Source organism: Drosophila rhopaloa, unplaced genomic scaffold, assembly GCF_018152115.1.
Source record: "Drosophila rhopaloa isolate 14029-0021.01 unplaced genomic scaffold, ASM1815211v1 contig_2, whole genome shotgun sequence".
In the NCBI taxonomy this organism is placed as follows: domain Eukaryota; kingdom Metazoa; phylum Arthropoda; class Insecta; order Diptera; family Drosophilidae; genus Drosophila; species Drosophila rhopaloa.
The window spans coordinates 7,634,715-7,646,290 of NW_025335083.1; the positions used below are offsets into that span (position 1 = coordinate 7,634,715).

Genomic DNA, 11,576 nt, shown 5'->3' on the forward strand with positions numbered 1-11,576 from the left:
TTCATCAAGATTATAATAATATATGTATGTATTGTAGATGGGGCATGTGGGCCGAACATTTTTTTTTTACGATTGCCAAGGCGGGGGGAGAGAAAAAACGGAATTCGTTTAAAGGCTTATCGCAACACATACATACAACATAGTTACAACATGGTTTTTAGAAAATTTATTTACAATTTTGAAACAGGGTTTGATTTAAGTTAGGTTTGTATGTTCAGACAGAAGTAAAAATATAAGTTAATTTGTATTATTGTTTTAGGCACTAGCTTAGCACGGGCCTATCAGGTGTGAGGTCAGCTTATCCCTTTTTGTTTTTAATGATAACTTTAATACCAACTCAAAACTAAAATTAAATATGGAAATCTTCATTGAAACTTGTCCTATTATAGAGAGCACGGTCAGCTACGCTGTCATGGCGTCTAAAGACTCCGAAGCAGCCGCGTCTCTTCATCACGTAGGCGCCGAGGATAGTTGGCACGGCAATTAGCAAAACGACCAGTAGTCCAACCCAGATTAGACTTCCGCTTGAACTTTCTACCAAGTGTTCATTTGCCACTCTTAATACTTCCACGCCCTTCAACGTATCTGGATTTGCGCACTGGACATTTTTAGCCAGAACCTGTGTGGTTTTGTTGACTTGATCTATTAAAACGTTGATCAAGTAATCGTTAGAAGCGTCACAAGTCCACGGATTGAATCTAAGGTCAAGCGCTTTGAGTTTATCCCACCGCACAAGTAGAGGTCTTGGCAGAGTCGTCATGTTGCAATTATTCAAGTATACCTACAAATTATATATTTAATACAGCTTAATTGTTGATGCTTTTTCTTAAGTACCTTTTCCAGGGGCGGATAGTCCAAGTATTGGCCTCCAGTTACGTTTTTTGACAAAGCCTCCTCATCAATTTCGTTTAGAAATTTGTTATCAGACAATATCAGTTCGGTCAGACCTTGTAAAAAGGAAATAGTTTGGTTTTCGAAAGAATTAAGAGAATTAAAAGTGAATCTTATCTTCAATACAATTTTTTCTTTAAAGTTAACTTTTCTTATGTTCTGATTTAATTTTAAAGATGTATTGTTGATTTATTTACCTAACCATTTTACTTACTTTGTAATTCACTAAATGCTCCAGGTCCTATTTTGTACAACTTTGTCATGAAGGTCATACTCAGATGGTTCAATTTGGTCAAGGGTGGAAATACGCTGTTTAAATAAGTTTTTCAATTATAATTTGATCAAAACGCAATGATAAAATCTTACTTATCTCCAACTAGACTTTCAATGGGGTTTTCATTCAAAACAAGGCTTGTCAAGTTTGTGGCACGTTCCAAGGCCTTTGGCAAATGCTTAAATAGATTTCCAGCTGCTATCAGGGTATCAAGATCTCGGGGTCCATGAAGAATTGTGTCCGGCAAGTCATCAATTTCCATATACGAAACATCTAAAGTCTAGTATAAAAAATTTAAAAAATTAGACCAAGTTTTTTTTAGAAATATAATAAAGATTTTGCATACCTTCAATGATAATAATCCGGAAATGGCTGTTTCTGAAAGTTGATCAATAAGGTGAAAACTGTTTTTGCAGAGAACTAGCTCCTCAAGATAGCGAATGTGTTCAAACAAATCTGCATCCAAGCTATGCAGATCATTGTAACCCAAATTAAGCGTTTTCAATTTTCCTAGCGGCTCAAAATCATTGACACTATAAGGTCCTTTAAAAACATCCGGTATTAGAACTTTCGAGGTCAATCGGTTATGGGACAAATCGAGGACGGTTAGCTCAGTCAAATTCTGAAAGGCCCCCACAGCAATCGAATCTATTTGGTTATTTGCCAAGTACAAGTTTTCTACATCGTACTTTGGTAGAATCGAAATGCTAGTTAAGTTGTTGTGCTCTAGGTTGATGGTTTTGAACACAAAATCTCCGTTGGTTAGAACTTCCCATTCCTCGGTAGACAGCCATTCCTGAAGTTTCTCGGAGCAATCGAGTAAACTGTTTTCGAAATCGCAAATGCATTTTTTACAAAGTTTGCTCTGCTTTACATCAGTTTTCTGCTGAATAAATAAAAGTACAATTAATAATTTTTTTCCTTAATTCCTAAGGGTATACCCTATTAACATAACAAAACACTTGGACTCAAATACGTTATTTTCGGGCTATTTATTGTCATTATTATATTATTAAACTAGAAATAATGCTAGTTTCGTAAATCATTAAGTCAAGAACTTAAGCAGTTTAATTTAAAATTAATAAATCAAGTCATCAGGCTTTGTCCATATACTTAGACGGTCATCAAAGTTTGGTGATTTTTGACTCCTCCTGGTGTAATAACTTCTTTTAACAACAAAAATGCAAGAAGTCAAGAGTAGAAATTATCTCTATACCAAAGAAAATCTATATTCAAAAATGTGGTTATTTCCTTTCAACGTTTTTTTTTGCGTATAATACCAAGCTTTACGGAAAAGGCTTGTACTTTTGTTTTAGTCATCCTTATCATTTCACCTTTGCAATACCTTTTTCTTATCGCGTTTTGATAGTCTTTTTATACACTCTTAGAAGGTATAATAATTTAGGTCAAAACTTTGCAACGCAGTGAAAGAGAAATCCCCGACTCTGTAAATTATATTCTTGAACATCACTTGTACCAAAATATAAAGAGTTAAACGATTTAAGAAAGGTTTGTATAGTTTTATAAAATCGGACAATTTTTAAATGACAACAGCTTTAAAGCGTAAAGCGTATAAAAACTTCTGCTTCCGATTTTTCATTCCTACCGGGATCTTATCTCGATGATAGCGTCATTATAAACTTTTAACTTGCATTCACAAAAATGAAAAAAAAGGTAATAATTACACATTCCTCTTTATATATGCGATTAATATGGGCTAGCTTAGGACTTCAAAACTTTTCCCAATGAATAATATATATTATATACATATACCTTTGGCGATTCAGGGCTTGTGGTTGTAGATTCGTCTTTCGTTTGGCAAGTAACTTGGCCCACAACGATCCAAAGAATCGTCACAGCTAAAATAGCTGATTTTGTTAAATTCATATTTAGTAAAATTCTACGGATAAACGACAAAATTTTTGACTTGTTCACCGACCGATTAAATGTACATGACTAACAAGCGCTCAAAGCCCAACATATAATATTCACCTAATATGTTCAGAGTTTTTATCTTATCTCTTCCAAAGCAATAATAGCACTAACCAACAAAAGCGTATTTTGTTCGGTTTTTTGTTGAAGATTTAATAGCACTTTTTTTGTGTAAGTTGTTAAGGTGTGATCGACCACAAAAAAATTTTTATTGTGTTAAAAAAAGTCCTGTCTTTAAAATTATTTTAACGCTAAGTAACTTTAAAACTTATTTACAATTTTTATTTTCATAGTGTAAGCACATTGATTAAATCAATGATAAGATAACAATAAAGCGTTATATATTGGATGTGACTAAGTTAAGGCCAAAAAATATGAATGTATGCATAACCCGATTATTGACAAAAACAAAATAGGAACAGTTTTGTTAAATTTCTTTAACCTAATTTGTATTTTTTTCTTTGAAGTTTTTACAGTATATGTACTTTACAAGCTAACTGAACTTGCAGGTAAATTGTTGATAATTGCCCCACAAAAAAAATAACAAAAAGTGTCCACAACTTAAAACAGAAACAATTAAAGGCCAAAGATCAGGATACCGCGATGGCGCTGGGATTGTTAAAACAGCTCCTACAATGCAAATCATCAGAATGCTTGATATATTTGAAAGGTACTTCAATGAATTTTCGTTATCAAGCTTTGCATTTGAGTTAAAACATTTGAATATTAAGTGAAAAGTCACAGTAGATACTAACGCAGGCACCAGCAATTCATCTTTCGTCAGAAGAGGCAACATGCTAAATACGGAAACTTCAAGGAAAATAACCATTTCGTTGGGCCACCATTTCAGTAAGAACAGGGAAGGTAAAGCAGCCAGTAAAATTGTCTTTTCGTGGACCTTAAAATTGGATAGTTGTACATAAAGTTTCAATTTTAACTTGAAGTTACTTACTTGAAAGGAAAACAGAAAGAAAGCCAAAGCTGTGTTAAAAAGAGCTAATAAAAATCCGGTTTTAGTTCTTTGTCGAAAGAGCAGAACATTCGTGGGAAGCGCAGCAATTAAAGTGCATCCAATGCACACGAGCGCCATTTGATCGTTGAGTAAATGTTTTCTGTAATTTATGATATTAATAACTATGGGGAGGTCAGTTTTATGTGAGTCCGCCTACTTCAATTTCCAAACTACGTTTACGGCACACCAAACGTTGGCCACCTTGTCTTCAAAAACTCCTCGAGCCACAGGAAAAAGACGATGTAACACCTGAAGCGCCGCTTGAAGGGATCCCAGCCAGGGGAGCCATAAAACAGCAAAAGTTATTAAAACAATGGCTGCTATTTTTGAAATTCGAGCGGCAAACGAAGTAAAGCTAAAAATAAAATAAAATTAAAATGATATTTTTGACGGTTTATGGTTTAAACAAGAAAGGAAAGCTAACTTCGGGCGGAGCCGAAGTTGGTATACCCTTGCAGAATACTTTGTAAATTATATTCTTCAAAATTATCATAAAAAATCCCAACTTCCTAACTTTAAAAACACCAAAGTTATGGCATTTTTAATCGTCCAGTTATATGGCAGCTATAGGATATAGTCGGCCGATCCTTATGAAATTTGGTAAGTCGGATTAATTGGCCAAAAATACAATCCATAGAAAATCTTAACTTCCTAACTTTACAAACACCAAAGTTATGGCATTTCCGATCAACCAGTTGTATGACAGCTATAGGATATAGTCGGCCGATCCCGGGCGTTCCGACTTATATACTGCGTGCAAAGGAAAGAAGTGTGTGTGCAAAGTTTCAATTCGATATCTTTAAAACTGAGAGACTAGTTTGCGTAGAAACAGACAGACGGACAGACGGACATGGCTATATCAACTCAGGAGGTGATCCTGATCAAGAATATATATACTTTATAGGGTCGGAGATGTCTCCTTCACTGCGTTGCACACTTTTGACCAAAATTATAATACCCTCTGCAAGGGTATAAAAAGCAATGTCTAAAAGAATCTTGAAATAGTTAAACCAAGCTCCCCTTAAATAAATTTTTTTAAAAGTGGTTAGGTCGGCCTATGAAATGTCCTCATTTAATGAATCAATTCGGTATAGAAATACGGTGAAAGGATCAACTAGATATATATTTCAATGGAAACTTTAAATCAACTTAAGCAGGACTCCAGTTTGTTTTTTTCTTCGGATGTTTTGAAGCTATTATTTTTTAATACGAGTCAAACTTACTATTATTATTTAATGGAGTTTCTTCTAAAATTATATATTTTAGCAATCTCTAACTAAATACCCACCTTTTTTGCCCCACACATTCTCCCAAAAGAAATGCAAAGAACGGCAGGCTGTGATACAACTCCATTTGCTTGTAGTTTAGGGCCAACGTGAAGAAAAACGAGGCAGTGTACCATCTTTTACGCAAAATAGCTGCAACTGCCACGGCAGCAAGGCCAAGTGATATGTTATTGTATTGAAAGTGTCCATTGTCAATCAGTATTTGGCCAGGATACGCTGCAGTTAGCATGAATAGAAACAGCTTCTCATTGCTTTGGAAGGCTTTATCTATGGAAAAGACCAAGTACACTAATGCCGGCAAGTAGATGAGCACGTCAGCAGCCACAACTGTTGCGCGCATGAAGCGTTTGTGCTCCCCCGATTGGAATCCCCTGCTCTCGTGCAACTCCACAAAGCGGGGATCGATGGATTTGCCTACTCGGCCCAGGACATAGCTGTGATAAGCGGTCAGAGGCGGATAATCCAGGCCCCAGTACAATAAATCGTTGTTGGAGCTATTTGTGTACCATTCGCCGACTTCCAGATTCACTGTGATCTCCTGCCAATGTCGTTGGGCTTCGTAGTCCCCGTGCATGGGCGGGGAATCAAAGCCCGAGTAGGAATACAGCGAGATTATTGACCTAACCGCCAAACCCAAAAAAGCGGTTGCCAAAATTTCGGATTTCATGTTGTTTTTCTTATCATTTTACATTAAAGATGGTTATGCGAAGTATAAATATTTAAATTATCGATATATATTGCTATCGTTTTCATATATCGATGTGTCGTTATATCGATGTTTCTTATTAAGATGGAGACGATACATTTACGAGATCTAGCAAAAAAGCGTTATAATCTGATAAAATAAATAATAAACAAGAGAGAACGCTATAGTCGGGTGCCCCGACTATCAGATACCCGTTACTCAGGTAAAGGGAGTGCGAGGGAGATGGAGATAGAAACTTTGATCACGCATAACTTTTTAACGAATGGTCCGATTTGAAAAATTTCTTCTACATTTCGATAGGTATTGATAAACACAATAAAACTGCATTTTTACTTTTCCGAAATATTTAAATTTTTAAAATCGTATATAAGCGATTGTGGGCGTTAAAGGGGGCGTGGCACCTTTTTGAAACAAACTTGCGCTCGTAGGAACCTCTAAAATCGACATGCAAAATGCCAATCTTCTAGCTTTTATAGTTTCCGAGATCTCAGCGTTCATACGGACAGACAGACAGACAGACAGACGGACAGACAGACGGACAGACGGAGAGACGGACAGACGGACATGGCTAGATCGACTCGGCTAGTGATCCTGAACAAGAATATATATACTTTATAGGGTCGGAAACGCTTCCTTCTAGCTGTTACATACTTTTGCACGAATACAATATACCCTTTTACTCTACGAGTAACGGGTATAATTATAAATAGAAAAAAATATGTATAAAAAAATAAAATATTAAGTACAAGAACAAAGAACAAATTTACTAATCGCAATCTAAAAACTTGTTTAACTTCAGTATTTTGTTTTAAAACTATCGCCAGCAATTATAAAATTTGTTTTTCTCTTGTCTCAAAAATATATTAATAAAAGTTAAATAAACTAGAAACTTTTTGATTTTGAAATTGTTTTCGGCAATATTAAAAAAAAACAAACCTTAAATTAATTTTAATATATTTTTTCTAATCAGAATAATAAAAAAATATTGAAATGGATACTTTGAATAAAATAGAATTAACAGAAGCTTATCCTTGTTTCATCAAAACGGCTTTGTTCAGGCTGATGTTCCTGATAAAATAAATTAATATAATTCTTCACTGCTTTGAAAAAATCTGACTAAAGTTATAATTACATATTACGGAATAGTGTAACAAATAAAAAATTTGCGAGACAATGGGTTTAGTTTTAGTCGAATAAAATGATTGGCATTGTGTCTTAAAATTGATCAGTTTATTTAAAACGTTTTATGTCTGCAACTAAATTTTAAAGTTTTTTTATTCCGTATTTTAAGGTAAACAAAACGAAACTGGCACTTGTGCCCATTTGGATTCAAATGGAGCTTTGTAAGCGCTCACGAAAGTAATATATATTTACAGTTGTACATACAGTATATGAATTAGCATACTTCTAAAGGTGCTTACATAAATTAATCTATATACTAAATATCGAACACTGAGCAGAATAACAGTTTAAAGGTGACGATCAAATGTTTCGAGTTAATAGGTAACAAATCTGTATGGCTTTATCATTATTTTACGCTAATTCCATTGTTTGTAACATTAAAATGTCAGTACCAGTCAATAAATATGAACATCTAAGCATACATTTTATCGTACCACTTTAACCATTAAAATTTGCAGTGTTTTATCTCTTATGACTTAACATAAGGATGCATTTTATAAGTATGTGGTAACAAGTTCATGAATTCTCTTATTTCTCAATTCAATACATTGCATGTAATGGAAGTCTATTTACATTTTAATCTTAGAGTACGTAAGTGTCTTAGAATGCTTACGCATTTTTAATATGGTATGTCAATGATCTATTTACATCTTCTATTTTAAAACAAATATCAATTTTATATTTTCGAATGATTGAAGTTGCTCCATTCCAAATGCCATCAACTATAAGTTTCAGCTATGCAATAGGACTATTATAAATGCTACGAATACCTTGTGAGTTACTGCTATTGAGAATCGATCTACTACTACCGCGCCTATTAGCAGGAACATGACAGAGAAGTACAAAAGTCCTTCGGTCAGCGCTACGCTTGTGGTTCCATTCAGTCCACCCAAAGTGATTAGTCCAAAAGTTCCATTGCCGTTATTTTCAGAATCCAAAATACTCCGATTGGCGTGTTGCATTGCCGCCGGTTTCTCGCCTGTTACAAAAGGTATGAAAAATATTTTAAATAGGTGAATATAACTAGAGGACCAGCTCTTACCTCTTAACACATGAACAGTTATGCTGGCCGGACGGGCATTTGATGGAGCACAAGTATAATTACCAGCATGTCGAAAATTGACTTGTTTCACAGTGAGGACACTCACTGACGGATTAAGAAGATAAGCTGACTGGTGTTGTTGCACAAAGGGAGTTGAGGATGGCATATTGGGTGCTTTGAAGTTATCTGGACTTCCAAGAATATTGTTGAGAACACCATTGGACTCCATTGGCATGGTTACGCGCGATTTGTTCGCTGGGGAACTCCTATAAATCTGCCCACTTTGCGGGTTACTTTGCCCGATCGACGTCACAACGAATCCACCTTGTGAATCGTAATTTATCATTTTACTATCATGATACCTAAAAAGTTAAGATTTTATTATTTGTTATTGAATACCATTCCAATACTTTATAAATAAAGGCTGTTTTCTTATTCACTATTCTAACTTCTAGCACAGTTAAAAGCTTTTCATTAATGAATTGTTTTTTATTAATTGCAAAAGTAATGAATTTGTTTCATTATTAATACTGCTTTCCAAAGTTTTTCTTTATCATTACTTTTCTTAAAAGTAATCAGTTTTTTAGCATTACTTTTTTTATTTTTTGAAAACTGATTTCACTAACATTTTATTTTTAATGATAATTAAAAAGTAGTTATAATGTTTTGTGATGTTAGGCATTAATTAGACACAATAATAACAATTGTAAGCCAAAGGAAAATTTTATTTTGAATATATAACGCCATAAGCGAAATAGCTTATATATTCACTTGTCAAATGTTCTAGCAGTTAAACCAATGTTTGAACAACTGTAATATTATCTAAGAAAACGATTGGTCCAATTCAAGAACTAAACATTTTATTCAGTAACCGATTTCTAAATTTTAATCAATCTAAAAACTAAACTTTAATTGCAACACCGAAGGTCAAAAATAAAGGCTGTACAAATGGTTACAAAATAAAAATATTAGTTTTTGTAGAAGCTCCTACCAGAAAACAAATGCTGGATTTTCCGTTGCTCGCTTCAGTTTGCATTCTAGACGTAAAGTGGAAGTCTCATCAATGTGAAGTTCGGGAGCACTTGAAATTTCCGCTACCGCTTCTATTAAATTGAAAGAGTTGTTTCATTTTATTAAAGTTTTTTTTGTAAAAATCTTGTTCTTACTTACCGACAATTTTTAATTCTATAACTATTGACTGAGTTGGATAAATTGACAATTGACATTCGTAAAACCCTCGATCTTCCTCTCTAACAGCTTTAATTCTAAGAGACCAATGGCCCATGTGACGTGTATGCTCGACCAAAAAACGTTTGTCACTACTATGGGTGGACAGCCCGACGGTCAGGAGTTGAAAATCCTTCCTACGTATCCAAGAAACCTGGAATATTTCAGGCCATGTTTTTAAGATAATTACATTAAAACATTTCGTTATATTTTATTAGCATTTTACTGGATATTAAAAAAAGTATCCAACAAATTTGTTTCAAATTTTCAAAATCAACCCATTTCTGGATACTCCCCTGTATTTATCTGAAATAAAAATATATAAATAAATTACGAGATATTTCTTACCGTAGCTGGGGAGTTAACTTTAACCACACAGGGTAAAATGGCAAGTCCTCCTTTCTGTGCAATAACACGAGTATTGTTTTTGGTATTAAATTGGCTTTGTAAAGTATTTCCAAAGTGATTTTGTGAAGACGTGATTTTTCCGACATCTAAAATGGTTTTTTAATTTATTTATTTTTTATAATTTCAGAATACGACAGTATTTGAAAAAAATTATCTTTCAATATTTGTCATAAATTTACTAGAAGTTAATAGTTCCAAAACTAAAAGTTTAAAAAGCTATCAACTTAAGATATGTACGTCATAGACGTCTTCCACAAATACCGAACAATAATTCATAAAAACTTTCTTAAGTTGAGCAAACTATTTATAAAACTGTTTACTGCAAAGTACTAATAATTGCTCAGTAATATTTTATGTTTCAAAACGTAAACAAATTACATTATACTATTAGTATGGTACAATAGCTAAAAATAAAGATAAAAACAACCGAATGTTTTTACTTAATGTATGTAAGTAACACAATAGAAAACCTTGTTTTTTATAGCATACAACATTGCGCAAAAGCGATTAATATAACTAAAGGCTTCATTTAAAGCTTGTATTTTTTACTTACCAGAAAACGTTGAACTAAGGAGCAGCAAAAAACATGATAAATGCAAATGCCATCTTTTCGGTTCCATTATTCCCAAATTCGACACTCCACAATTCGTCTACTTCGCAATTAAACTTTATACTCGAAACATTTTCCTTCTGCAACAAACTTTATGTTATATGTGTGTCTTTTTACTCGTACATACATACATATATATTTCTAAAAATATTTGTAAAAATACTGATGCATACACCTACGTATATCCGTAAGTCTTTGTGTGCATTTGTATCTCTCAGATATAAAATATTTATAAACGAAAAAAACCTTATTCGTTTATCACTTTTTAAATAAATTTCATGTTTGTGCAAAACATTGATGTATTTAATTGCTTGCACTTATGTATTATAAGTTTGTATGTAAATCCACATGCACACATTTATGGATAAAAATACACATGTCACGGATACAGCTTCATGTATTTACGTGAGTTTCTAGAGGAAATGCATATACACAGAAAATGAAGGAAGAAAACTCACTTTTTTCTTTTTGCACTGACAGTTCGGCAAATCCCTTCGCGTATATACACATTTCGATTCTAATTGTTTATGCAATCATAAAGCTTACATATGAATATTTTCAGAGCTACATATTTTTGAAAATACAGATACACAGGTAAATTGATATAAATTGTATGTATTGACCATCAAAAACGCAACTTTCTCACTGCATTTTTATTATATTGGCAAATACGCAAGAGTATGTGTGGTTAGTGTGTGTATGTTCAGAGAAAGTGGCACAATTTTGATTCGAATTTACTTGATTCCCCAAGAATGAGGAGTGCAATAAGACCCCGGCGAGTACAACTTCTTTTTCGAAGTGCCAATCGTAGACTAAATTGAAGTCGGCAAAAACCGCCGTCCGTATAACTCACGCAATCGCATTATGTGGGTCTCTCAAATTGTATTGCATATGCGTGTTTAAGGAAACTCAACGGCGCTCCTCGAAATTCGAAGGGATGATGACAGGAATTATTAAATATTATTCATATTTACAGCAGGCGGCATTATGAATAACGAATAGAATG

At 33.7% G+C, this 11,576-nt stretch overlaps 3 protein-coding genes across 7 annotated transcripts; all 3 read right to left on the reverse strand.

The window, feature by feature from the left end:
- Positions 1-143: 143 nt before the first annotated feature.
- Positions 144-3,132, reverse strand: LOC108047986 (lumican-like). Of its 2 annotated transcripts, none has more exons than XM_017128431.2 (6): positions 2,939-3,132; positions 1,512-2,048; positions 1,258-1,445; positions 1,106-1,200; positions 835-947; positions 144-781 (listed from the first exon to the last, which is right to left on the reverse strand). In XM_017128431.2, the coding sequence occupies exons 1-6, from the start codon at positions 3,050-3,052 to the stop codon at positions 350-352; spliced, it is 1,479 nt and encodes a 492-aa protein (XP_016983920.2). In that variant the 5' UTR covers positions 3,053-3,132; the 3' UTR covers positions 144-349. The 2 variants fall into 2 exon arrangements, with proteins under 2 accessions (XP_016983920.2, XP_016983919.2); XM_017128430.2 differs by having other exon boundaries at positions 1,512-2,051.
- Positions 3,133-3,524: 392 nt separating this feature from the next.
- LOC108047988 (probable dolichyl pyrophosphate Man9GlcNAc2 alpha-1,3-glucosyltransferase) lies at positions 3,525-6,111 on the reverse strand. Its single transcript, XM_044460082.1, has 4 exons — positions 5,398-6,111; positions 4,267-4,464; positions 4,050-4,209; positions 3,525-3,995 (listed from the first exon to the last, which is right to left on the reverse strand). Exons 1-4 carry the CDS (start codon positions 6,060-6,062, stop codon positions 3,591-3,593), a joined length of 1,428 nt encoding a protein of 475 aa, XP_044316017.1. The 5' UTR covers positions 6,063-6,111; the 3' UTR covers positions 3,525-3,590.
- A 1,178-nt stretch (positions 6,112-7,289) lies between these two features.
- Positions 7,290-11,395, reverse strand: LOC108047990. 4 transcript variants are annotated; one of them, XM_044459747.1, is made up of 8 exons: positions 11,309-11,383; positions 11,029-11,134; positions 10,514-10,650; positions 9,901-10,046; positions 9,496-9,706; positions 9,317-9,428; positions 8,326-8,687; positions 7,290-8,262 (listed from the first exon to the last, which is right to left on the reverse strand). In XM_044459747.1, the coding sequence occupies exons 3-8, from the start codon at positions 10,578-10,580 to the stop codon at positions 8,015-8,017; spliced, it is 1,146 nt and encodes a 381-aa protein (XP_044315682.1). In that variant the 5' UTR covers positions 10,581-10,650; positions 11,029-11,134; positions 11,309-11,383; the 3' UTR covers positions 7,290-8,014. The 4 variants fall into 4 exon arrangements, with proteins under 4 accessions (XP_044315682.1, XP_016983925.2, XP_044315683.1 ...); XM_017128436.2 differs by having other exon boundaries at positions 11,117-11,395; XM_044459748.1 differs by lacking the exon at positions 11,029-11,134 and having other exon boundaries at positions 11,309-11,382.
- Positions 11,396-11,576: the final 181 nt, after the last annotated feature.

Excerpts from the sequence above, each read along its gene's own strand:
- LOC108047990 (XM_017128436.2), bottom strand. The coding sequence starts at position 10,580 with ATGGAACCGAAAAGATGGCATTTGCATTTATCATGTTTTTTGCTGCTC. Across the intron at positions 10,047-10,513 it reads CCTTAGTTCAACGTTTTCTG|ATGTCGGAAAAATCACGTCT; the intron begins GTAAGTAAAAAA and ends AAACCATTTTAG. Across the intron at positions 9,707-9,900 it reads AAGTTAACTCCCCAGCTACG|GTTTCTTGGATACGTAGGAA; the intron begins GTAAGAAATATC and ends GAAATATTCCAG.
- LOC108047986 (XM_017128430.2), bottom strand. The coding sequence starts at position 3,052 with ATGAATTTAACAAAATCAGCTATTTTAGCTGTGACGATTCTTTGGATC. Across the intron at positions 2,052-2,938 it reads CAAGCCCTGAATCGCCAAAG|CAGAAAACTGATGTAAAGCA; the intron begins GTATATGTATAT and ends TTATTTATTCAG. Across the intron at positions 1,446-1,511 it reads CCGGATTATTATCATTGAAG|ACTTTAGATGTTTCGTATAT; the intron begins GTATGCAAAATC and ends TTTTTATACTAG.
- LOC108047988 (XM_044460082.1), bottom strand. The coding sequence starts at position 6,062 with ATGAAATCCGAAATTTTGGCAACCGCTTTTTTGGGTTTGGCGGTTAGG. Across the intron at positions 4,210-4,266 it reads AACGTAGTTTGGAAATTGAA|AAAACATTTACTCAACGATC; the intron begins GTAGGCGGACTC and ends CATAAATTACAG. Across the intron at positions 3,996-4,049 it reads TCTTTCTGTTTTCCTTTCAA|GTCCACGAAAAGACAATTTT; the intron begins GTAAGTAACTTC and ends TCCAATTTTAAG.